Consider the following 27,111-nt stretch of genomic DNA (forward strand, 5'->3'; position numbering starts at 1 on the left):
CCGGAAGAACACATTTGGACAGCATGGGTTTGCCTGTTTAATGAAGGTCCCAGGTGATCGACTACTATGCCAGAGTTCCTTAATAGCAGCTAGCAGGTTAAAATAAAGGAGAATGGAATAGATCTAACTTTGTAAAATAACCTGCTAATAAATTAAACATTTAATGTATTGTCCTGCAACAATGCTGCCAGTTTCAGCTGTTTGTGGAGGGATTTACAGAGCTGCGACCCGTGCGCTCAGGACAAGGTTTTTATCTGTTTTATAATTATTTACAGTTCAGACCAAATTCACATAAACAACGTGCCGTTTTAAATGACATGTTAAATGAAGTGTTTCATGAAGTTACAGTTGCCACTGTGCAAAAACCTGGAAGTGCTTATTTTGGTCCCTTTTGCCTTTTCTATCCAGTATGTGTCCCTTTAAGGATAGTGTTTATCTGATCTGCTTAACTAGCAGACTGTCACAAAGATTTGATTTGTTTCATTCTCTTTAGCCTATTCCTTTAAAAATGCCAGCGATGTAAAGGTGTAATACAGGATGTTATTACTAGTAATAATAATATTTGTTATCTAAACAAGGCTCATGTCTCCAAACAATCTACTTAATTGCAAAGAGCAAAAACAAAACATTGAAAAAAACATTGGGGATATTTTTGTCATTCAGCTTTTTTTAAATTCGTAAAGGCCTGTAATAAAAGAAGAAAAAAAAAAAATATATATATATATATATATAGCCAAATTTTAATAATGCCACATTTAAATTATTTTAACAATAATTTGTATTATTATTTTATTAAGTTATGACGAATAATGTGCCTGTCTAATAGTTAATATTAACTGAGTAGCATTAAAGAGGTCACATTCATACCTGCGCTAAAAGAATCTTATATCAAACCCAACAACAGATAATATTCTGGTCAAAATAAAACTCGTCCTTGATGCATCAACTTTTAACATAATTACATTAATTGCACGAACTACTAAAGTATGTGCTCTTATTTAAAAGAAAAATTGGGTTTAGGTCTTCGAGAAGATAAAGTAACAAACTATTTGATTAGATGGAGCCCAAATCACAATCACAGCTTTCCAACAATTATATTATCCCCCCTTCTATTTGAGAAAAACTTCCTGTTTTGATGTTGTTAATCCACTGAAACTTTTTTAGACCATCCAGTCCTTATGTCCTCTACATGTCTACCTTTCTTTCTTGAATATACAATCTGAAAAATTTACTTAGAAATTACTTATGAAAATCTTAACTAAAAGCAGAAATTGGAATCGTAGACATCAAACCTTTAATCTTTTGTAACCTATGATTAGCAGATCTAATACTTCCCCCCCCTAATTATTAAATGTATCATAAACTAACAAATCTCTCTATTTAAGGTCAATACAAGCATCAACCAGCATCATGTACTTTGCCACAAAGTTTTCCTCTTTAAAAAAATGTATCAAAGTTTAGATACACTTGTAGTTATCCATACATGGGGACAATCTCTTTTTATTCCCTTTTATTTTTTATTGGATTACAAAATGTTACTTTCTTCGTCCAGCAACACAATTTCATCCTAAGTGTCAAGGTCAGTCCTTAAGCTTGATCAGTGGGGCTCAAATTGGACCACTTTTAAGACCACTTTGGAGATAGTTAAATCTGAATCCTTCAAAAAAGGAAAAACAATGTCACTTTAATGTTTTGTATAGCCTATAGTTAGAAAAATATGTACAAAATAATTTTATTAAATAATGCATTCTATCTACTTTAAGGTTACATATAAAGCTGTTAATTTAAGATGCATAATACCAAAATGCAGCAAGTCCAGCCAACAATTTGTGAGAGCCTTCAAAGGACTTCATCTGTAATGCAGCATGATTTTTTTTCTAGGAACCTAATATTTATTTTCTGTATTGTATTTTGTAAGCAGAAAAAAGTAAATGTGTAAAGAATAAAACTAAGAGAAAGTAGCTGCTCACCTTAAATTATCCATATTCATAGTCGAGGGCGAAGTTGGGAGTAAAATGTCTTGATGTGCTAACGTCTACTATCCTGTACTCTGAAATGCCAAAGGTTCAATGTAATTAACGCAGGTAACCTTTTCTCCCACAGAAAGATCCATCAGTGTCGTCATCTGTCCTCTGGAGACGGAGTTCTGCAGGCTGGGCTTGCAGATGCTGACACCATCTTCGCTTTGTCATCAGGTCATGGAAGATATGGGGTGGCTGTGGTCCGTATCAGTGGTCCCGCTGCAACTACAGCATTAAGATCCATGGTAGGGCTCAGGAAGCACCTGCCTCCTCCACGAACTGCTATGTTACGTAGCATCACAGACCCCCACTCCAAAGAAATCCTGGATCGTGGACTGGTCCTCTGGTTCCCAGGTGAGAATAAAGCTCCCAAACATACAAAGATAGAAAGTCAAATATATCTAAATTATAACTTTTTATCTCATAATTATGACTTTTTTTATTTCATAACTACGACTTTAAAAGTCAAAATTATGACTTTGTGTCTCATAATTATTACTTTGAAGGTCGAAATTATGACTTTGAATCTATTTGCCATTTTTTCTTTTCACTTTCATGGGGCGGAAACAGGCTTCCCTAGAAAACTGTACATTTAACCAGTCGAAAGAAAATTCTATTTTAAGGACTCTGAGTCAAAACAATCCCCTTTTGATAATAAGGTGAGAGGCATCTTTCCTTACCTTAGTACTGATCCTTCAGAGTTCTGGATCCTCTTCCAGGATTTCATCTCCTCACCTTTAGTTTTTTCAACCAGATTTAGGTCTGAGGACTGAATTAGTCACACCACAAAGCTGATGGTCAACTATTCCTGTGTTGATATGACTGTATGTGTTTTCGTCCCGTTGAAAGACCTGATGATGAATCATTAACAGTTTTCTGATGGATCCCACAGTGTTTTTATTTCATAAAAAATTATGATGTAGTGAACCCTGTCAGGGTTTGGATAAAAAGAGAAGATGACCCACAGCATAATAGATTTTATCCCCTGCTGAACAGTGGCCCTAGGGTACTTCTCCGTTATATTTATCATTGGCTCTACTCCAAACACACCTAGAGCTTTTAAGCTGAAAAACTCAGTTATTGATTCATTGGATTGAAGAACACAATTCTAGTTAATTTACCTGTAGAGTGAAGTAAATTCTACACATTTACATTCATGATGGTAGGTAAGAGGAACAGGATCTCATTCTTTTTCGGATAATCTCTATCCAATGACCATAGTTAAGGGTCTGATTTGTAATTGGATCAGAGAATCGAGAGCAGCATGAGAATTAACTGTAGATGAAGACTCAGTCTGTGTGTCCATCTTCCTACCATCACTCATGAACCAAACACCAAGATAATTAAGCTCATCTGCTTGAGGCAGAGACTTACACCCAGACCAGTCTGCATCAAAAAGATCCAATCTCTATCTCGCTTAAGGAGTCCCCAACATCCCAAAGGACAGCTTAGATGCACTTCGACTTGGACAACTTTTATTGTCATTTTGAATACACAGAGTGAATACAAAACTATACTTTACTATAGCTGTACTATACAAAAAAATTCGTTTTGTAGAAGTTTTTTAGAGAGTAAATGAAGATTTCCATTCCATAAAGTAAAGCAGTGGTGAAATGTAAACAGTGTGGGAGAAAAAACATGGTGCAAATTGGTATATTTTGGTAATGCAATATTTCGTATATATTGTATTCTTTAATGAAATATATCTGGACAGTTGAATAGACTTGGTGCCCACACCTGGTCCATATACTTAGTAAATGAGATACTAAAGCTAATGATGTGGAAAGAAAAGACATAAAAAAGTGGATTCATTTATGACTTTATTAATGGTTTTAGCAATAGATTTTTATTTACATATTCTCCAATTATTGCACATCTCTATTTGATTGTATTAAAAGAAAAAATTATTGGAAGACTTTGCGCAAATCTTTACCAGAGATCCCAATTTCATCTTAAAATAGTATATTCATGATGACAAATAGTTTTTTTTTGTTATCAGCTCCTCATAGCTTCACGGGAGAAGACAGCGCAGAGTTCCACATCCATGGCGGTCCTGCAGTCATTACTGCTGTCCTACAAGCTCTAGGTAAACACCATTATTTCTGCATCTTTATATATTTCAACCTGAACCAGGACTATAAACTGGGAAGTAATATTCTGTTTCAGGGTGTCAGTGGCTCCATTTCTGGGTATTTATAGCCTCTCTCTCTCCAAAGCCCTGAGCCTTTAGGGGTATTATAAACTCTCTACCCTTTAGAGTCATATTGGAGACTTAAAGAAAGGAAGCTGACACTTGTGTCGCCATTTCTAAAGTGCTGAAGATATTTGTACTGGCAAGCATGACCAGTCCTATTGTGATTGACCAAGAAAGCTTCTTTGCAATTTCACTGTGGACTCCATAGAGGGCGGTATTTTATCAGAGAAAGCACAGAGCTGTTAACATTTGTTTTTGTTTTTTTAATTTCAGGAACAATTATAAACTGTGGATATAAACTGTGCTTTGATAGATACCGATCCATCTATTGTTTATAATGACCTTATACTAGTTTGGGGGACAACTACAGTAGAATAGGAGCTGTGATACTTCCTAACCAATCATGCACACAATTATTCCTAAGAGCCTTTTAGAGAAACCAATTGAACCAATGGTTTTTGGGTTGTGGAAGGATTTGAATTTTTTTTTCTAAAATAATATTCTAATACTCTAACTGTGCCCTCTATTTATTTTAGATAATAAGTCCTGTTTCCCTAAAAATGTTGTATTCCCCTTGGTCTCCTAGGGAGATTTGAAGAACAATGAACACATGACCTTTGTTAACCTGCATATCTGCCTGTTGTGATGCCCTGACCCTTTATTTGATCCTGCTGAGGTTATGTGTTTGTTTTGGGTGCATGACGCGGGCATACGCCGTGCTGTTTCTTAAAGTTTTTGTTTGCATGTGTGTGTTTTGCAGGAAGCGTGCCTGGCATGAGGCCTGCAGAAGCCGGTGAGTTCACGCGGAGGGCTTTCCATGCAGGGAAGCTGGATTTAACCGAGGCAAGTCAGAGGAAAGCATTCTCAGACATAATGTTTACCTGCGAGTTGATCATAAAAAATGCCCCTTTCTCATGTTTTGTCTCATACCATTATTTAAGGGGTTAAGAAAGACACACGGTAGTCATACTTAAATGCAGCTTTCAGGCTTCTGTAGATTCTTTTTTTAAGTACTGAAATGTAGAGCTTTATTTTCTTAATGCTTTGTTTGGAAAACAAACTGCTGAAGGCACACGTTTTCTCAGAAGAAAAATATGTGCAATAATCTGCTGGTACAGTAAGACAATTCCACTTGGTAAGACTTCTCTAAATCAAGATGTATATTCTTTGGCATATCAATCTCAAAGCAAGATCAAAAAAACTTTTTGGTTTTGTATAAGATTGTAAGACTTTGTTAGATAGACAATTTTTGCAGCGCATCAACACTGAAAGGTAATTAAATCAATCATAGTGCTGGCTGCACTGCAAAAAACCAAATTGCAAGTCACGCCAAATAAGTGTATTTTCCTTTTATTTGAGCAGGTAAGTATAGTAATTTACCAAATACATTTTGTAATTTAATTCTAAAATAAGATAAAAGAACTGTTATCTTATTTCAAGTGCATTAGATGATTATTTGATATGAGGACAAAAATACTGATTCCATTGGCAGATCGTCTGATTTACCTGCTGAAATTAAGGGCAAATGCAATTATTTTAGGAAATTTCTATTTGTTTTTAGATCAGTTTTTGCAGTTGGGGCAAAACATCCTAAAAATTGTCTAGTCATTAAAGAATGAAAAGAACAATCCTGACCTTTTATGATTAGCTAAAACATGGGAATTTAACTATGGTTTTACTTTACCTGAAAATGTGTTTCAAAGTTTGAAGATGGAAAAGTTGACTGAAAGGTCCTGCAAATCAAATTTAAATGACTTCCTTACATAGAAAATTTAAACATATCTGTTTGTTGGACCTAAAAACGTGAGGAAATTAATATCAAAGTTGATTCAATGAGACTAAAGACCACAGAATGTTGGACAAACTGAAAATCATATCACAGTCTTATGGATGCAAATGATTATAATGAAAACATCCATGTAAATCTGCTTGAAGGTGGAAGGACTTGGAGATTTGATCCATGCAGAGACTGAGGCTCAGCGGAGACAAGCTCTCAGGCAGATGTCGGGAGATCTGGCACGCCTCTATCAGAACTGGAGCCACAGATTGAAACGGGTAGGACAGGAGGGGGGGTCATTAAGGTTATCATCTCTGATTAGCAGCCCAAGCATTCGAATATCGAATCGAATTTATCAAATTATTTTCTGGTGTCATTTTTCCCCCCTATAATCCTAAAAATCATTGATATTAAATTGCAAGCTATTTTCCTTTTTGACTCTTTTGATTGGTGATACATTAGAATCATTTTTCAATCAAACCTGCTGTTGCTGCAAACTTTAACTAAAAGCTGGTCTGTATTTCAGCATTTAGTGCAATATTAGATTTTTAGTGCATAGCTGGATTTAACATGCTATACGTTTTGCATGTTTCTGTCCTCAACTGAGAAATACTTTCATATAACATGAAGTCTCTGGCATCACAGCAGCTACTCTAAAAAGAGTCTCTATTTAAACTCTCTGATTTTTATTTCCTAAAGAGAATTTGGAAAGCAGTGGTCTGTGTCAACCTGCAGGTCAGGCCTCAGCAGTTTCACTCCCACACAGGCTTTTGTTGCCTTTGTTCTTATCTCCACAGTTTCTCTTAAAGGAATCAGAGACTTCCTGTTTTCATGTTGCTGTAGGACGTGTCGTACGTGTTTGGTGTTCAGAAAACTCATCTATACATATCAGCTGTTATTTTGCTACCTCTGAGTACTTTACTTTATATAGAAAACCACAAATACGATCAACCACAAAGAAAAGCTAAATTGTGCTAATCAGATCTACTAGATTAATCTCATTTTATTTGTTAATTTAAGGTTATTTATGACAATGATGCCGCCTCTGTGTATTTTGTTTGACTCAGTGTTTGGAGTAACTGAGTTACATTAAAAAAAGGTTAGTAGCTGGATTAGTTTTTTTTTTCCAATTAAGTAAGCTAATAGAAGTGGGCTACATGGCTTACCAACTAATTTATAAACTCCAATTTTTTTCCTAACAAATCCTACTAATCGTTTTCTTTCTCTCCCTTAATTTAAGTTTAATTAAAAATGAAAAATTTAATACATTACTTTCAAGGACAGCTTTTAGCTTTTTATTTTAATCATCCTCTTACAATTATGCCGTCAAATAAATGTTTCACAACAAACAATGAAAATAAAGCAAACTAAATGTTTGCAGCTTGTGGTTTCACCCAGTCAGCTATTTTATCTGTTATAAGTAAATGTTTTAGAACAACAAGTGATGAACCCATATCACTACGGAAGCCCAAGAAGTCCATTAGCTGAGAAAAAATAAATACATAATAAAAAAAAAAATAAATCACTATAACAATAATACTAAAAAAATATTTTCTGCAAACTAAATCTACATTAAAAAGAAAATTAGATGAATCCCTTTTATGGATCAATCCCCCAGCTCTGTTACTAATTACTGCTCATAGTGGTAACAGCTTTATGTTACTTGCATTACATTGCAGTAGGTTACTACAACCTGATCAGTTTAAATGGAGCCTAGGCAAAGTTCAACTGAAGAAACGATTACTAATCGCCTGTCATGAGCCAATCAGCATTTATAGTTCATCTTCAAAGGGACATCTCATAGACGGCGCCTAAAGTGCAGGCAGCGGTTGCGCTTCGTCAGATTTCTATTCAGATGACCCGGATTCAACCCACCTCCATCGTCTTCTCCACCATTGTAGCTTAAGCTTCATTAGAGTGTCATTCCTCCTGGAGTCTTACTGCGTTCCCTGCCTCATCTCAACCGGTCCGGCAGAAGGCCGCCATGTTGAGCCTGGTTCTGCCAAAGGTTTCTTCCCAAAGGGGAGGTTTTCCTCTCCACTGTCGGTTCATGCTTGCTCATCATGGACAGGTTTACTCAACCTGTGTTATCCAAGCTGGACTTCCATCTTCCAGGTCCCAGAGTGATGCACTAGTATCACGCAGCCCAACGGATTTCTTCATACAGTTCAAGCACACCGTCTCGCCAGCCAGCAGTCATGGACTGACCAACTTCATTCTCTCCATGCCGCCACTAGTTTCAGGCCTGGGGGGGAAACATCCCTATTATTTATTCCTGTTTATGCATATCAAAACAAATTCTGCGCTAATGTTTCCTGCCGAGGTCTGAACGCGAAAGTAATTATATCAATAAAATTCTTCTAATCGTCTTGTCTTTTTGTGTGAGTTTTTCAGATTGAAATGAGCTTTTACAGTCTCTGCTGCGGAAGATAACTGCTTTCTTTTTTCTTAATGAAGAGATGAAACCGTAGAACTGAGACAGTCATATGTGATTTGGTTGCCCTCATAGACTGAGGGAGGAGATGATAATGGAGAGCCTCACACATTTAATGATAGATCCCCTAAACTGGGGATGTCTGCTGCAGTCAAAGGATAAACCTTATTTATAATGGAAGTATTGTTTATTCCAAGGATAAAAAGCTAAGTTAAGTGTTAACACTGCATTTTAATCTGCTCCATGTGGATTAAATTATCCTATTTTTAGAGAATCTTTGCACTGAGCTGTAAAATACCCATCTTATCTTTAGGAGGGATTTGCAAAAGTGCATAGATCTGACACAAAACTTGTTTATTTAGTAGCAGAACTTAATCTTTTAGTTTGCATTTTTATAAAAAGTACATGCACGGGTCTAACTGGGCTAATGAGTGTGAGCTTAATGGAGAAATCCATGGAGCTGTTGCACGGGTCTGCTTGACAATAGAACAACTGACTAAACCCAGGGTCTTAAATGTATGTTTTCTAATTTCGATTTAATCGTCACAAAGGCTCAGTTTCTCTCACATATCCTGTCAAGGCAGTTGAGCAGAGAAGGTCAATGAACGCAGGTGAATGCTTTCATCCTAGTGGAAGTTGGCCCAAACGTCTTCCTCTGTGAATGGTTCTGGCAGCAGACCTCACCAGCCAATCCAGGTGTTCTCCCCTGAGAAGCTTTGTTTTAGCTGCCTGTCAGCAGCTGTGGTTCCTTCAGGCTGTATAGGCAGGCTATTATTTTAGACTGAAATTTCTGAGAACGAAGCTAATCAGCAGTATGCAATCTGTGGGATGACAGGGGTCAAATCTTTATCCGACACCTAAACAATGCAACATTTTATAATGGCTTTCCATGCAAGTGAACGGGGCGAACTGCTAGAGTCTGATGCTTCCTGTTTTTCTTCAACTTTACTACTATTGTGTGTATGCTCCTTAATGTTTATCAAGATGCAGTATGTTGGGGTGGAGATATTAAAGTTGTTCCACCTATGTACTTTAGATTAAGATAAAAAGAAGCATGTATGCATCAAGAGTTTAAGGAAAGCTGGTGAGTGATAAGCCCTGAAAAAACAGGAAGCCTGGAATCTCACTGTCCCATCTAGATGTACTGATATGATTGATGTAAAACTATACCAAAGATCAGATCTTTCTCTAACAAAATACAATCCTAATACTTATGTTTTGAGTTTTATTTTACAGTTGCTCTTTTTATTACATTGTACATGAGTTTGAAAAGCTTTAGTCTGGGTTTTAAAACTTACCACAAAATATCTTGTTCAACATCACTGTAACAGAACTTCCTAATAAGGCTCAGTTCTGTACTATGACTTAATGACGTGCTATGCTAGTAACTCACTTTGGTTACATACAGACGTTTCCAAAGAAATGGTTTTACATATTTTGTTTCTGTGTTTTACTCTATTTACTAGGGAGGGAAACAGTTGGATAAATCAATCAGCAACAATCGCATTAATCACGATTAATCGATTATCGATTGTCTGTCAATATGCTCTAACATAACTCCTCAAGTGGAAAAGCTTTTGTTTCACCTGGTTTTGTTAAAAAAAAAAACATCTTCTGTAAGGAATCTTTTTTATATCTGATTATTAACTGATTAATTGAAAAAATATTCAACAGATTAATCGAATTGCAAAATAATCGTTAGTTCAAGCCCTACTATTTATCATGGCAAGATGACATTTATTCATATATGTGTATGTGCTCTCTCTCTCTCTCTCTCTCTCTCTCTCTCTCTCTCTCTCTCTCTCTCTCTCTCTCTCTCTCTCTCTATATATATATATATATATATATATATATATATATATATATATATATATATATATATATATATATATATATATATAGTACCAGTAATGCTCTATTAATTCCCTCAAACCACATAAATGAATTAAATTTAACCAACAGGAATATTATGTTTTTAGAAAATATATTTTCTGTTGATTTGGGTAAAATGAATTGTCCTTCCAAGCTGGATGCAGACAACTTCTGCCTCGTCTTTTTATCACAGTGTTTAGCACACGTCGAAGCCTTCATAGACTTCAGCGAGGATGAGCTCATTGAGGAAGGAGTCTTGGAACAAGGTATGTATAAGTGGAAAACCTCAGCGGTTAAATTTAAAGATTGTTGCTCCGACTCTTCAGCATCAATCCCACCAACTCTGAGTGCCATCCCTGTTAGTGAAGGGGAAACTGTGCTGCATCTGGGTTAAACGAGGCGAAGTTATGGGTTCAAAGCATAGAACCTGAGTAAATTGAATATTTACAGATAGTAATTGGATGAATATGTATTCCGTACACTTTTTCTAAGGGTCTATTTAACTCAAAGGGTGCCAGGCATCAGAAAAAAAACATATTTTTTTTTAACAAATAAAAATTTAAAGCATTATAGTGATAGTAAACCCTTTCAGTATCTTTCTCTGACAGTTTTTCTCCTTCATTAGTGGACATCTCAGTGCATGATCTGCAAGCAGAGATTGGACAGCATCTAAAGGATGAGAGGCGAGGGGAGAGACTTCGCAGTGGAGTCCATGTGGTGATCGCCGGTGCCACCAACGCAGGGAAAAGTAGCCTCCTCAACACACTCTGTAAGAGCAGAGACAATCAGAATGCATGCAGGCACCCACATGATGAATGAATAAGCCAGCCGTAAAATAAACACAGACTTATTGTTCATTATGGATGATTTATTAGGGAGAACAGGTATCATCTATCAAAGGTTAAGGCTTTGTGGATTCAGAGAGGGCTGATACTGAGGCCCGTACAATAAAACAAAGACGGATATATTTCCTTTGCAGATTAATATAATCTCTATGTGAATGATCACTGAAAGTAGAAATAGATTTCAGGAAGTTCAGTGAAAACTGAAAAAAATTTACAGCAATTTATCAAAAGCTGGTGATAAAACTGTTTTCCGGTTATTGTTCAAGTTAGAAAGACTATAAAAGTTGATGTAAAAATTGATGTCCACAGACTTATACTTCAGCCAAATTGGATTTCAGCTTATGGCTGACTGGTCCAACTTTGCTAACTGGATAACTACAGATATAAATATGTAAATTAATTTCGTAACTTCAAAGTCTTCTATGAAATCACCTTTACTCCAGTTTCCAACTGTCTAAACAACATGGTGTCAACCTGAGAAGTTTATTGTTTGAATATTACTTTTGTTTTGGATATATTTTCCTGGAGTCATTTAGAAACGGTTTATTTAAACCCTCCGGAACAGGAGCTTGGCAGGGGCTCTCTAATAGAATAATAATCCGGTTATCCTGTCTCGTTCTGGTTTGTTGTCTCTTTTGTTCACGTCCAAGAGAAGCACGTTTTCTAATAAATATTGCATAAGACAAAGACTCTTAAAAAGATTATTTTATGTGTTGTTCCTGGTTTTATCGTTTTGGACCATTACTTATAATTGATGTTGTCATACTCTTTAATTTAACACGTACATGAGTCTGAAGTTAAAAATGTGCCACAATCCTTTATAAGACTAGACTAGATACAGATAACTAAGTGAAAACTCTTAATTGAAATATTTGAAAATCATTTAATTGTTGCAGAATTTGATTAATTCCTGGGTTACAGTTTATGATGAAGGGACTGCCCCTATGGCTTATGTACGTAATAGACCTTGGCTGACCAATCAGCATCACATTAGTTACTGCATCACATATATTGGCTCAAAATTGTAAACAATCTATTAAGAAATTAGCTGGAAAAGTGAGAGGACAACATATACCCCAGTCACATTCCAGTTACATTCATTTTTGAGGTCTATAAAGTGCTTCAAAGACCAAGAAAAATAAATATATTTTTAATCTTGACCTAAAGGTATAGTGGAGGTTCTTTTTCCGGGTGGATCATCAAAATAAGTGGTCCTCCTAACTGTCAATCATTCTGGCGATATGTTTACATAAGGCCGTCGTACGTGCTCGTCCCCATTTTTACCTACCGGTGGTGAGTCTGACATAGTGGAAAAATCATAAATCTTCTTTTGGAAAGTACAGTAAGCTGCCATGAGCGATTTTGAGCAATTTTTTTTAAAGTGGAGTGGTGGGGTGTTTTCAGAAATTTTTACCTAACTTGAGGACATAGATGACTTGAAGGACAAAGGAAACAGTACTTTTTAGATTTAGGCAAACAAAATAAGACTCAAGAAAAAAAAAGATTCAGCTCTTTCTTTAAGAAGCACATTTATTATTTTACACACTTATTGTTGGTGCATCGTCCTGGCTATCAGTCAATATCACTGTTTTCAGTTTAGTGGTGATTAGTAGACTTGATTGCAATTATATAAAAACGATTAGTGAATGCCTTTGCCACCCGATCTCAAAACCATTTAATTGTAGGTGGACAAAAGCGAAGCATAGATATGTCGTATAAAGCTCTATGGTTTGTTACCTTGAGTTTATTAAGCAAACAGCGTCATCTGAAGACCACAGACTGTTTCCATTATCTTACATAAACAGATTTTACTTCTTAAACCATAAACCCAACAGGATCTCTGGAAAGTGTTTAATGTTAGACGTTTCCAGGAGGCTTTTCAGGCCATGTGGGTTGAAAAGGGGTCGAATCGAAAAGTTGGAGAATTCGGGGGTCAGGACGATGTGATGGTAATCATGTGTGTGCAGCAGAGTAGCGGGATCCCTTTGCAACGTTTGGATTTCTTAAAAGGGCGGGGCAGAAACCTTTCTCTGACAAACTTAAAAGTATCTGATCTGGTTGATGATACACTTTCACACCAATATTGATGAAACATCATTACATTAACTGGTTATCATGATCCAATCATAGTTTCCCTGTAAAGTGTCTTTGTAAAAACTTTTTAGCTTTTCTAAATGTTTTCTAATGTTACAACCACAAACCCATTCAGTTGGAAATGTATGTGGTAGATCAACCAAGAGTAGCACATAACCACCAGGTTAAATGAAAATATAACATGGATTTAGTCATTGTTCACAAATAAAGCAAAACTTTACTGCAATTCTTTTAAGGTGTCTCTACCAGTTCTTTATATTTATCACAAATTTATATTCATCACAAGCTGGAAGCAGTTTGTCTTAAACTGTTTGAATAAATTAAATAAGGCCTTTTATTTAATTGACTCCATTGTAGCTCTGACTCTGTGTTTAATCTCATAATCCTGCTGGAAGGGGAATCTGTCTCTCAACTTAACCTCTTGCTTGTTTGCTTGTATATGTTATTATTTTTGTTATGATTGTTGGTAGGGCTGGGTATTGATTCAGATTAGACTGGATTTGATTTTTATTCTCAACATTTCCGCTCAGTTCTTTCTGATCTGATCCATATGTGATTGCTGGTACTGAAAACATTTTATTTATCTGTTACTTGAGTTACATGACTTTGCAGTTGTGCAACACATTTATTCACCTATTAAACTAACCCTAGACTAGGGCTGCACTAATGATTATTTTGTAAATCGAATAATCTGTCGATTATTTTTTTTATTAAGACTTTTTACAAAATTAAACCAGATGAAACTGAAATATTTCCACTTAAAGAGTTCTGGATAGAATATAATGAGAGAAAAAAAAATATGTTATATTAAATGCAAAATATTTACATATTTGTTTTTACAATTTTCGTATAATTGCTGCTCTAATTGGGTAGCTCTGTCAGCTAAAGGCGCGTTATACAGTCTCTATACTTCAGTTAACGATTATTTAATGACTGAATTATTCATATTTAATATAAATTTAAAAAATGCTAGTTACCTTTTATGTGGAAAATATCACTTGAAGTAAGTTTGAATTTGCTGAGCAGGGAGCAAAAATGAATCATTATTTGAGACAGAGTTTAATTTTTATGATAGTTAACAACAGAAAGATTTTAGTGGCTTTTTTTGTTTGTATTCATAAATTCAGGCCAGAGACCTGCAGCCATTGTTTCTCCCATTGCTGGTACCACCAGAGACGTAGTGGAGACAGCACTGGACATCGGGGGCTTCCCTGTCCTGCTAAGCGACACAGCAGGCCTCAGAGAAAGCCCAGACCTGGTGGAGCAGGAGGGCGTACGTCGGGCTCGAGAGAGGTAAGAAGCAGAGCGACAACTTTTTCTGAATTGACAATGCAGTCATCTGATATTGAAATTGTTTAACAGCATAAACAGGATAGCTCTATATAATGATAATAATATTAGACTAAGAGCGCTGCCTCAGCAAATCTGCACGTGTGTAATTTAACAGAACAAATTAGTTCAGACCAATGAAGCATGTGCTGGAAAACAAAGAAAGGAAGAAATAAGTCTTTTCTGTAATGTCTGTGTAGCAGCCAAAGTTTATACAAGTGCTGAGACAGTTATAAATACACAGGACAAACGCACTCAGGAGGTTGCGTAATGAAAAGCCACCTTTCCTCATTGTTGGGTCGGTCTAAAGAGGTTTTTTTTTAAAGTGTTGCTGACAGATTAGATGTATGCTTTTAATGATTAACTGTTAACAGTGTGAAGTATTTATTTCAAGGAAAAATACTTGGTGCATTTGTCATCAATGCTACAGGATGGACATTCAAGTAAAATTATTTGTGCTTATATAATGACTTTGGTAGGGTATGCAAAATAATATAGATAATCTGATCTGAAGAACTATTTGCTCTATTTATATTATATGCTAAAAGTAAGGATATTTGAGTACAAATAAATCAACACTTTTTAAGATGTTTCAATCATATTTTTTTTACATGTCAAGTGTTTCCCAAGCTACTTGTGTTTCTGGCAGGCAGAAAATCCCATCCGCTACAATAAAGCACTAAATCAAAGAAAAGAAAGCAATAAAAAAAGATTTAAAGTGCTGCAGGGCTCAGCATTCACTTTTTGTTGATAATATATATTAAAATAGCGATGTTAAAACTAAACAAATGTTATTGCAGGATCTCCACTCTCATTAAAGCCTGATTAAAATGAAGCATGGTGCGAGCTAAAATTAAAAACATTATAATAGATTTTTTTGTTTTGTATCCTGTGTAGGTATGTTAGTAAAATGTTAGTCAGTATTGTTCATAATCAAAATTATAGTTATGAGTTAAATTTATAAACCAGAAAAACATTTAACACTGGCCTTTAGTTCTCCTCAATGCAGCTTTTTAGAGCATTTATACCGGTAGTAAATTTTCCCTTTTTTTTTTTTTTTTTTGCATTTCTTCCTGTCAGATTCCTGAGATGAAGGCCAAACTAGATCATTTTAATCCTAATCCCTTAATTTTAATCCCTGTTGGCATTTCTGGTTATGTTTCCTGTGCCAAAAATATCCTATATATTAAACCCAAAGTTTTTTATTCAAAGTTGGAATTTTGACTTTACACAAGGTTCTGAAGGGATTGACATTAATTATAAGGTGATTTAATCATTTAATTATTTTCACACTTTTGTTGAATCAGCATCAGACTTTGATATTTTATGGTTTTACTGTTCTAAGGCTATGAATGTTGTAGTGGAATAATAGAAATGGAGTATTGAGTATAAATATTAAAAGAGTAAAATTGATCAGCAAATTCTCTCTTTTGTTTTATTCTAATGGGAGACTATTGTGTAAGTCCATATATCAATATTAAAAAAAAAAAAAAAAAAAAAGGAACAGATGTCAGACTAAACCTACTCCTGGTAGGTTGCTCTATAGGAAGGGTGGGAACTGTGCGTTCTATAGGAAACCGGTGTGCAGTGAGCAGGACTGGAGCTCATGACCCAGATCACTACAGGAAGGACATGGCGAGTACAAGCATCCGCCGCCGCTCCTGCTGCTACCTTAAACTTGGATGGATGCAAGGCAGCGTTTTTCAAGTAGATTCCTGTCAGCATAATGAATTAAAGGGTATCGCTGCTATTGTTTCTTTAAGCAGCATATACGGTAGTATAAACTCCCTTATTTAATATGTCATGTCTTTGAAAAAAATCCTTTTGAAAAAACATGAAGTGGAGCAATACAATGAGAAGCTGCTGCTCCCCTAATATGAAACAAAACAACTAAGATGACAGCTGTGATCATTGAAGCACAGTCTAAAATAGTTTGTTGGTACATAAAGAATAAAGGGATTTAAAGTATTTAAATAAAACCATATTATAAAGCAAAATAAATTGTGTTTATCAATGAGGTAGAAACATTAAAGCATTTACAATGCAAATAAAAGCTGTATAGGAAAACCTTTTATTTGTGAGACTAAAACAACATAAAACAGATTCATTAATTCAGATTTAAGATCCATCTTTGTTCCTGCAGGAGGGTTTGGTTTTAGGGTGCTTTCAGTTTGGGATTTAAGGTTAAGACACATTTCTTTTGTCAGATTTTCCGCTCGGCAAATAAAATGGATATAACTGAAATGCTCAAAAGCTATTATATAGAAATATATATATATACATACTAATTTGCATAAGATAAATATTTTCATGCAAATTCAATTCAATTCAATTCAGTTTATTTATATAGCGCCAAATTCACAACACATGTCATCTCAAGGCACTTTACAGTTCAACCAGATCATACAGTCAAATTGATACAAAGTTTTCTATCTAAGGAAAACCAGTTGATTGCATTGACTCATTGACTCAAATACAATCCCCCACACTAAGCATGCTTGTAGCGACAGTGGAGAGGAAAAACTCCCTTTTAACAGGAAGAAACCTCCAGCAGAACCAGACTCAGTGTGAGCGGCCATCTGCCGAGGCCGACTGGGGTTCAAGGAGACAGAAGCAGAGATACAAAAAGCAGCTGTAAAAGGCGGCCCCGTCCAGGAAACACACAGCCAGGCAGACGAGCTCCAAGGCAGCTCCCATGCCAGAGGACGAAGAGAGCACATCCACTCAGTCACGGTCAGAGAAACAGGACCACACTGGAAAACAGGCCGATCTCCAGCATCTATAAACAAGGGTGTTGATAGAAGCAGCACAGCTGATGTTTCTTTCCAGGATGACGTCACAGCCAAACAGGAACAGACGAGGCAAAGCTACTCTGAGGAAAAGCAGAGAGAGCAGAAGGTTAGAGATTGAACTAACAGATTCTGCAGAATAGGAGAACAGAGAGAGAATGAAGCAGAATGATGAAATGGGGGTCCCTATGTCCTCCAAAAGTCTAAGCCTATAGCAGCATAACTATAGAGATAGCTCAGGATAACCTGAGCCACCCTAACTATAAGCTTTATCAAAAAGGAAAGTTTTAAGCCTAGCCTTAAAAGTAGACAGGGTGTCTGCCTCACGGACTAAAACTGGTAGTTGGTTCCACAGGAGAGGAGCCTGATAACTAAAAGATCTGCCTCCCATTCTACTTTTAGAAATTCTAGGAACCACTGGTAAACCTGCAGATTGAGAGCGAAGTGCTCTGTTAGGAACATAAGGAACAATCAGATCTCTGATATAAGATGGAGCTTGGCCATTTAAGGCTTTATATGTGAGAAGGAGGATTTTAAATTCTATTCTCGATTTAACAGGAAGCCAATGAAGAGAAGCCAGGATAGGCGAGATATGATCTCTCTTTTTAATTTTCATTAGAACTCTGGCTGCAGCATTTTGGATCAGCTGAAGGCTTTTAACTACCGTTTGTGGACTTCCTGATAGTAAAGAATTACAATAGTCCAGCCTTGAAGTAACAAATGCATGGACTAGTTTCTCAGCATCACCCCTGGACAGGATATTTCTAATTTTTGCAATATTCCTCAGATGAAAGAAAGAAATTCTAGAAACCTCTTTGATATGGGATTTAAATGACAGGTCCTGATCAAAAATAACACTAAGATTTTTTACTTTATTATCTGAAATCAGTTTAATCCCATCCAAATGAAGTGACTGGCTAATCAGTTTCTTTTTCAGAGACTCTGGTCCAAAGACTATAACTTCTGTTTTGTCTGCATTCAGAAGCAGAAAGTTAAGAGTCATCCAGGTTTTTATGTCTTCAAGACATGCCTGTAATCTATGTAATGGGTTAGCTTCACCTGGATTTATAGACAGATATAGCTGGGTATCATCAGCATAACAGTGGAAATTAATCCCATGCTGTCTAATAATTCTACCAATTGGGAGCATGTATAAAGTAAAGAGAATTGGTCCTAGCACTGATCCCTGTGGTACTCCACAGGTAACCTTTGAGCGTGTTGAAGATCTATCATTAACATGAACAAACTGAATTCGATCAGATAGATAAGATTTAAACCAGTCTAGTGCTGTTCCTTTAATTCCAACAAAATATTCAAGTCTTTCTAAAATAATATTATGGTCAACTGTATCAAATGCAGCACTAAGATCCAACAGGACGAGCACAGATACAAGTCCATTATCTGAGGCCATGAGAATATCATTAGTGACTTTCACCAGAGCTGTTTCAGTGCTATGATGAGCTCTAAAGCCAGACTGAAACTCTTCAAAAAGTTCATTATGGTGGAAGTGATCGCAAACTTGTTTGGCAACTACTTTCTCAAGAATTTTGGATAAGAAAGGAAGATTGGATATAGGTCTATAATTGACCAAGTCATCTGGGTCAAGAGACGTTTTTTTAAGCAGAGGTTTAATTACAGCAACCTTAAAAGCTTTAGGTACATATCCCTGTAACAGAGATAAATTAATCACATCTAAAATGGAGGAGGAGATCAAAGGGAATACCTCCTTAAATAACCTGGTTGGAACTGGATCTAACATACAAGTTGAAGGCTTAGATGAAGACAATAATTTTGCTAATTCAGAGAGTTCAACTGGATCAAAGCAGTCTAAACCCGGTTCAGATTCCATGACTACCTCAGGTACAATCGCGGATAGAGGAGTGCTTATGATCTTATTTTTAATAAGATCAATCTTATTTATAAAGAATCCCATAAAATCATTGCTGCTAAGAGCAGGTGGAATGGACGGTTCAACAGAGCTATGGCTCTGGGTGAGTTTGGCAACTGTATTAAAAAGAAATCTAGGATTATTCTTATTCTCCTCTATTAATGAGGAGAAGTATGCTGCTCTTGCTTTACATAGAAGCAAATAGATTCAATATATACAGTATATATATTTTTTTATTTTAATTTATTAAATTACTAAGGTCATCACTATATTGTCTCTTTGTTAATCACATGGGGAGTAAAAATAAACATCCAAACAAACATATAGCAGAAGGCTTTAAGAATATTATCTTAACTTTTATTTGTTTAAGGCTTCCTGTCTAATTTTGAGTTAGAAGTTTTGTGTGAGAATCAAAAGAAAAGTAATTTTAATTTCTGAGTTGGCTTTGCTTTGCCATCTTCTAACACCAGAATCACCTCATCAAAACAAGAACGTTTCTCGTCCTCTCTGTGGGTCAGATTCAGTTGTTTATGTTCTCTGAGACACTACCAGATCCCCTGCTGGGGTTCTGCTCTCTTAAAACCGGCCTTCTGCTTGTCTAAACATCCCTTAGACTGGCAGCTGTTTTATCTTCCTAATGCTATACTTTAAACTCAAAACTTCTGGTTGGTGCAGATTTGAGGCATTTTGGTTTAGTTCAGAGCACTTTACATACCTATTTATTAAGAGTTACTGAAGAAAAACAAGATGTGTCTTATAAAAGCATTTAATGCTAACAAAAACATTTGGCACAACTGGATCACAACAGGCTGATTAGACTTCTTAACAACAGTCTGCTTCTGTTAATTTCGAGTAGCAGACCTCAGCCTGCCGCAGTTAGAATAGGTTGCTGATGTGCTTAGTCGGATTCAGACTTAGAATAATGTCAGAAAAAAAAAAAAAAGATTATTTAGAGATAACGACAGATATTCAGAGGATAAAAGGTATCTAGGTGTCATTAAATCTTCACATTTTGAACATTTTCAGCATTGGATTTAGTTGTTATCTTCACTAAATCAATAGTATGCCAAGGATATTTGGAAGAGATCTTTGGGTTTTGTTCACTTTATCTAAAATACTTTGGTTTCCGAATTGGCAGAATTTATTTCCAGATCATAAAGAAAGAGTCCACTGTGGCAGTGATGGGTTCCCTTGACTAAAGATAAAGTTATTCTGAGAGATGATATCTCAAGGTTTAACCTTGAGAATCTAGGAAAAAAGCCAAACAAAGAGTTAACTTCACTTATTATTTTGTTCAGATCAGAAACCTGAAGCAGGGTCGACTAATGCTGTTTGTGTTTTTTTTTAGGGTGCAGCAGGCTGATCTGACTCTGCTGGTGGTTGACTCCACGCTCCTCCCCTCTGAGGAGCATCAAGCTTCTGCGCTTCTCCTGAACCACTTGAGGAGCGTCCTGTCCTCCCAGGAAAATACTGAAACAGGTATTTCATTAGGACCTCATGAGGGAATAGTTTGACCTTTTTTTATCCAATCTGTTAAAGTTAATGTTGCTTTTGTGTTTTTTATTTAAAAATATGACGATGGAAGTGACTTTGAAATGAATTATATACACGATTAAAGAGAAGAAGAGTTATGTAAGAGATCAGGTGACTTTATGACCACGAGTTTGTGTTTATTACGTAAGTAAATAATCTCTGGGGTCTGAGTATGTCAAGGTAAAACCAAACTTTTAGTACTGAACTAGCAAACGTCTTAGGTTAGGGCCAGTAAATACTGAGCAGCCATTGTTCTGTAATACTACAAGTCCTTAGTCCTGAGTCAGTAAGTTAAAACCAGTTTCCTGCATTTAGAGAAGCCTAGTTAAATTGAAGGCAGAACATAGACAAAATGTACGTCTCTTTCAGCTTTCCTTGATTTGGGACTAAAATAACCTTCTTCTGCTTTAAGAAATGACTAAAGTCTCAGTCTGATTTGATAGAGAGCATCTAAGAAAAGCAAATTATGTGCTCTGCAAAACCTTCCTATTTGAATTTATATCTCTAGTTTAACTAGGCCATTCTAACGCCTGGATATTATTTCCTCAAAACCATTGTTTTGTTGGTTAGCCTGTATGGGTATGGTCATGATGAACTTACATCCGCACATCGTTTCCTTCTACATGTTTCTATATCCCTCATTATAACTTGTTACACTTAGTAAACAGGACTCCTTGAGGCTTTCCTCTCTCCCATTTATAACAACAAGGTTCATGAGAAATAAGCTGTCAGAGACTCTCCCATCGAAGCTTTAGATCTCTACAGTTCTTTCAGTTCAGTGGCGGGTTTAGATCATTTATACTGGGGGGCAGGAAGGGGGCAGCATGTTTTCACGGGGGCAAAGAAAAGCATGAAATAAAAAATAGGGAATTAGTTTATCATTTAAAATATGTTTAGAGAACAAAAGAGCCATTCCCGTTATTTAGTTTTATCAAAAATTTATGTTTTTTTTTTATTGAAAATTTGTGTTTTGAGGTTGAAAGTTTTAATTTTAGATAAAATAAAGTTATTCTTTGGAATATTATGTCAATGTAAATTCCTATTGAAGGAATATTACATATTTTGAAGGTATTTTAAATGAAAAGGACCAGTTTTAATCTAATCATAATTGGAGCTTAAGTAGAACTGATGAATTCAGCCGTGACAAATAATAATATTTTCTTAGTTTTGTTTAAAATTATATTTAGCAGATAAAAACAATGATTTTATCTCAATACCACTGATGCTATTACCTTAATTTTGGAATTATAGTTAAAAATATCTTTAAAGAAACACATTTATTTATTTTTTTTATATATATATAATATTCAGTAAAGGGGGCCATAAGTGGGACCAGGACCAGTTCTACAGGACCCTCAGTAACCATAGGCCTCTTGGCTGCTCTCCTCATTAACACTGTCCTTGTTTAGAAAGGCAGCCTTGTCTTGGTAGATTGAGGGTAGGTTAAAGGCTGTGTAATAATCTCGCCATCGTTCTGATCATGGATTGAACATATGATGCTGTGGGACGTTCCAAGCTTGAGGTTTTGATTTCAAACCTGTAAACTTCTCCCCAACTTTATCCCTGACCTGTATGCTCTGTTCCTTAGTCTTCATCAGAGTTTGGTTGCAACTAGTGTTTTTTACCTAAAAAAATTAATTAAAATAAAAAAATATCTATTACGTCTACCTGAGTAATATTACTTTGAAATAATTCTACTATAACTAGAGTCCAATTGAGGCGTCTATACAAACCAAGAGTAACTTTCACACCTGTAGTGTTCTAACATGTATATTAGGCAAAGAAGTCACGATTCGATTCGAATCACGATTCACATGCCACGATGCGATTCTATCACGATGTATCACGATACTTGAAATATTGCGATGCATTGCGATATTTTTCACTGAACACATTAAGAAAAAGATACAGCTGACTGAAAGCAACTAAATTCATACATAGCTGTATTTATTGAAATGACTTTTGGAGGTGATGCCATGAAAACAAATACTGGACAGAAATATTACTATTACTGGCGTGGACACACTGACAAAAAGATCTTAGGATTCATCAAACTTAAAATAACAAAATGAGGATAATCAGTGCCGTTTACATGGCCTCACTGGTCTTTTAAACCAATTAAATGAAAACATTCAAATGTATGACATTTCCCCTTTTGCAAATTACGTGCATCATATCAATTTCGTTTTTACCTTCTTTGTTTTTAAAGCCAAAATGCATCCAAGCATCTGACTTGAAATGTGTTGGAGCCGGGGGGCGAATTTTCTCAGTCTCCTCCATATTTTGTTTACGAATGACTCGTCTCGGTATCCCGCGGCCGGACATGCTTGTGACACAAAGTAGCAGGCCTCAACACATCCGCAGCGACATCTGCTGGACTGGAAGTTGTATTCCGATTGGTTTGATTGATGTGCGCCAACCATTAATGTATTTTATTTGTTCATTTTTTTTTTAAATAATCGATTCTTGCCTTCAAGAATCGATGCAGTAGATCACAAAAATTAGAATCACGATTCATCGATTTTACGATTATTTTGCACACCCTTAATGTATATGTTACCTGCTTTAAGTAGTGTCAGTGATACTGTTAGTAAAGGTTTTATGTTGATAATTAGGATGTGGTGTATTTTTACTCATAGCTCTTGGTATTCCATATAAAGAAAACCTGGCATTTGTTTTACATGTTACCTATAGAATTACATCATGGTCAAAAATTACATTAGTCTGAATCATTTTGCTTCATTACTCATTACTTACTGTATTATCAGTTCTCTATTCTTATCTGAGCAAAGCTTAACTACTATGCGTATTTTGGTGGCTGCTTTTGCCATTTTCTTTGAGTAAAAATATATCCAAGTCTGGTCTGCATGAGGCTGTTTGTTCTCTAATCCTCTTCAACAAACATCTGAGGCCTTCACAGAGCACCTGGATTTAGACTGACATTCAATTACAAACGGATGATCTCTTTTTTCCTAACAAGGTGATTATTGAAGGCACTAACAGAACTGGATTTTATTTAGATGTTTAAGATGAAAGTTGATCAAATATTAATGCTTTTCACACTACTCAGTTCCCATTGTAAATAATGTTAAAACTATGTGCTGTGTCTCTTTCTCTTTACCGTTTTTGTGTCTGTCACATCAAATAGAATAACAGACCACTAATAGGTTTGGGGTTATAATGTGATATTGCAGGCATGTGTCTACTCGTCCTAAATAAGACGGATCTGCTACCTGAGGCTCAAAGAGAGAAGCTAAATCGGGGGCTGAGAGGGGTCTCTGGTCTCCCACCTGTGTGCCTGATCTCCTGTCAAACCAATGAGGGACTGAAGGATTTCCTCACTTTGCTGCAAAGCAGCATCAAATCAATGTAAGTTTTTATCAACATATTTTGTTTTGATTTTGAAAGCAAGGCCTATTTGAAAGTTTGAAAATTACTTCGTAATCTACAGTATAAAACCACTATATTAATGTACCTTGTTTTTCCACACATGTGTTATCTGTTTTTTTCTTTCTTTCTTTTTGCATGTTTGTCACACGTAAAAATTTTCAGGACATATAACAAATTTAGAGTTGAGTTAGCGACAATGAAAGAAAACACAAATTGTAGGTTTCAAATTAAGGTTTTTATTAAGAAAGAAAAAAATCCAAGTCATGTGTGAAAAAGTGAACTTAGTTTACTTTTTGTATCCACAACCAAGCATGATTACTGCCACGTCGAACCACAAAAACAGCTGGACTTCACAACATGGTCCAGAGAAATTCAGGAATACATGATAGTCATTGGGATGTAACTAAGCCATTTGTAAAGCTGTGAAACTCCAGTGACCATATTGAGAACCTTCATTCATAGATGGAGAAAGCATGCAACAATGGTTAACCTTCTCAACTGTGCTCCTCTGACCAAAATCATTATAAGAGCACATTAACGATTCATTCAAAAGGTCACAAAAGACCCCAGAACAACAACTAGAGGCTTTAGTTGCCTCAGTTAAGGTCCATGTTCATTCATCCACTTTAAGAAAGACACTTGGCAATAACGACTAAGATGTAAACCATTGGAAAGCGCATGTCCCATTACATCTGTTGTTAAAGTAACACTGCATGTCAGGAAAATAAGATCATATCAACAAAAGAGTGTGGTGGAGGAAAATTACAACAATTCTGCAGAGTTAAGAGGGTCAAATCCCTTTTAAAGAGCTGGAAAGGAATGTGCAAGATATCAGAAACTGTTGATTGTAGCTGTTAGGAATTTCACTTAAAATCAGCACTTGTGTTTTCTTTGACAAGTATTTATTTTTATTTAGGAAGAGACTTCGAAGCATTGGATGCAGGTTTAGCAGATTCCACAACAGTTTCTTCCCCACCGCCATTAGACTGTTGAATGTCTTGTAGAATGGGTTATTGTATTGTATTTTATTATTACATTTATTATTATTTTTTATCATTATTTATATATATATTAAAAAAAATAAATTGTTAGAACTGTAAATTTACAGTCATTTTTACAATTTTTTAAGGCTGCACTTTTAAAAGATGAAATATCCAGTGAGCTCTTTCCAAACGAAACTCCTCTTTGTTTTACACTTGTGTAAACAAAATGACAAATAAAATCTGTCTAAAGCCTAAAGTCTATTTCTAAGACAGTTGTGACAGTTGTGCTTTTCATAGATGCTCTTTTTTCATCCTCCTGCTGATGAAGTTTTATGACTTTAACTCCAATATTTGTTGCTTTTAGTCTGTTTTTTTAGCAAAGTGAAGCACAAAAAGTACTTTTGGTTTTATTGCCCTGGCTCATTATTTCCCTTACTTCCTCTGTAGGTGTGGTGACCCTCTCTCTGGAGCGCCTACCCTGACCCAGGCCCGCCACAGGGCCCACTTGCAGCAGTGTGTGGCTTCCCTGGCTCAGTATGGACGGTACCGTGACTATGACCTCGCTCTGGCAGCTGAGGGCATCCGGTTAGCGCTCACCGGACTGGGAAGGATCACAGGACGAGTCGGAGCAGAGGAGATTCTGGATATCATCTTCAAAGACTTCTGCATTGGAAAATAAAGGATCGAGAGTGAAAATAAGAAGCACAGGTAATCATGGCTGCCAAAGGAAGGACGTTTTCCCACAGAAACTGTAACTGGAACAACCCGGGCATTGTGCCAGGCTTCAAGGCACATTCAGGGTTCAGATAATCGACCGCGTTCTTGGCTGCAGACTACCTCCTTTCCCAGGACAAAAACTTTTTTCTGTTTTTTTTTTTTTGTTTGTTTTTTTGTTTTTTGTTTTTATGCAGCTCAGATAGTTTAAGGATGATGGCAATGCCTCAGGGGCCCAATATACTAAACAAGTGTTTGGCTCTGGCTCGGTCATCATCTAAGACTTTTTCCAAGGCTAAATATTGCCCTCTGGGGCTGCAACATACCAGCTTTAAAGCTTGGAAAAACAAAATCAGTCGTGACCTCTTCAAGGTCCATAAAGCATGTGGATGTTTACTTTTATCATTTAAATTTGAAGTCACTGTCTTGATATTTTCAATAAATTCTGTAATTATTTGTTGCCTTTCTGATTCTTGCCCAGTGAAGAGTTAAGTCTTTATGTTGAAATGGACAATGATCTGAAAATGTGTTTCCCCTTTACGTTTCTTGTTTTTGCTTGTAAGTCACGCTTAAATGTTTCAGATGATCAGATTAAGTCTAATATCAGACAAACATAATCATAAAATGTGGATTTTTTTTTTTTTATTATGGTTTTGTAAGTTTTTGCTCAGAATATTAGTTTAATTTTTATGATTTACAGAATATAAATTGACAGATCAAGCAAAAGCAGAATCTGTTGGGGGTAAAATATTTTAATGAAGAAATTTTCCTTATATAAACATATTTTTGAGTCTTGTAATTCCAGGTAGTTGTATTTATTTCTTTGACTGAAATTAGAAAATAAAAGAGGCATAAACAAAAGTTAAAAGCATGCACAAGAGAAAGGAGACTGGAGTCTCCGATTTTAAATGGATTAAGTTAAGTTGTATTGATGACACAGGAGATGAAAATCATGAGAAATGTTTTTCTTATCCATTTCTCTAAGAAAGTAAAATTGTTAATTTTCCTCCAACTTGTTGCAAGGAGTCCATTCAAGTCAACACTGCTCAAACATGTTTGGGCAACATTTAAATACCTAAATGAGAGCTGCAGTGTTTGATTTATTTGTTGAGTGTTTTTGGATTTGTTAAATAGTAAAAAAAAATAAGAAATGAGGAATGCTGTTAAGAAAGACTGCTTCATTCCAAGAAATTAACATTTGTATGCTATGCCTTTATGTTGCAGAAAATAAATCCAACCTGGAGAGAC

At 35.8% G+C, this 27,111-nt stretch overlaps 1 protein-coding gene across 1 annotated transcript; it reads left to right on the forward strand.

The window, feature by feature from the left end:
* gtpbp3 (GTP binding protein 3, mitochondrial) lies at positions 1-26,319 on the forward strand. The gene is made up of 11 exons (XM_038286499.1): positions 1-246; positions 2,104-2,375; positions 4,021-4,107; positions 4,976-5,058; positions 6,151-6,270; positions 10,492-10,564; positions 10,924-11,067; positions 14,365-14,530; positions 20,592-20,722; positions 23,971-24,145; positions 25,597-26,319. The coding sequence occupies exons 1-11, from the start codon at positions 164-166 to the stop codon at positions 25,826-25,828; spliced, it is 1,566 nt and encodes a 521-aa protein (XP_038142427.1). The 5' UTR covers positions 1-163; the 3' UTR covers positions 25,829-26,319.
* The last annotated feature ends 792 nt before the right edge of the window (positions 26,320-27,111 follow it).

This window comes from Cyprinodon tularosa, unplaced genomic scaffold (assembly GCF_016077235.1).
Source record: "Cyprinodon tularosa strain WSP-4 unplaced genomic scaffold, ASM1607723v1 ctg106, whole genome shotgun sequence".
Lineage (NCBI taxonomy): Eukaryota > Metazoa > Chordata > Actinopteri > Cyprinodontiformes > Cyprinodontidae > Cyprinodon > Cyprinodon tularosa.

Excerpts from the sequence above, each read along its gene's own strand:
- gtpbp3 (XM_038286499.1), top strand. The coding sequence starts at position 164 with ATGTATTGTCCTGCAACAATGCTGCCAGTTTCAGCTGTTTGTGGAGGG. Across the intron at positions 10,565-10,923 it reads GGAAGGAGTCTTGGAACAAG|TGGACATCTCAGTGCATGAT; the intron begins GTATGTATAAGT and ends CTCCTTCATTAG. Across the intron at positions 11,068-14,364 it reads TAGCCTCCTCAACACACTCT|GCCAGAGACCTGCAGCCATT; the intron begins GTAAGAGCAGAG and ends TCATAAATTCAG.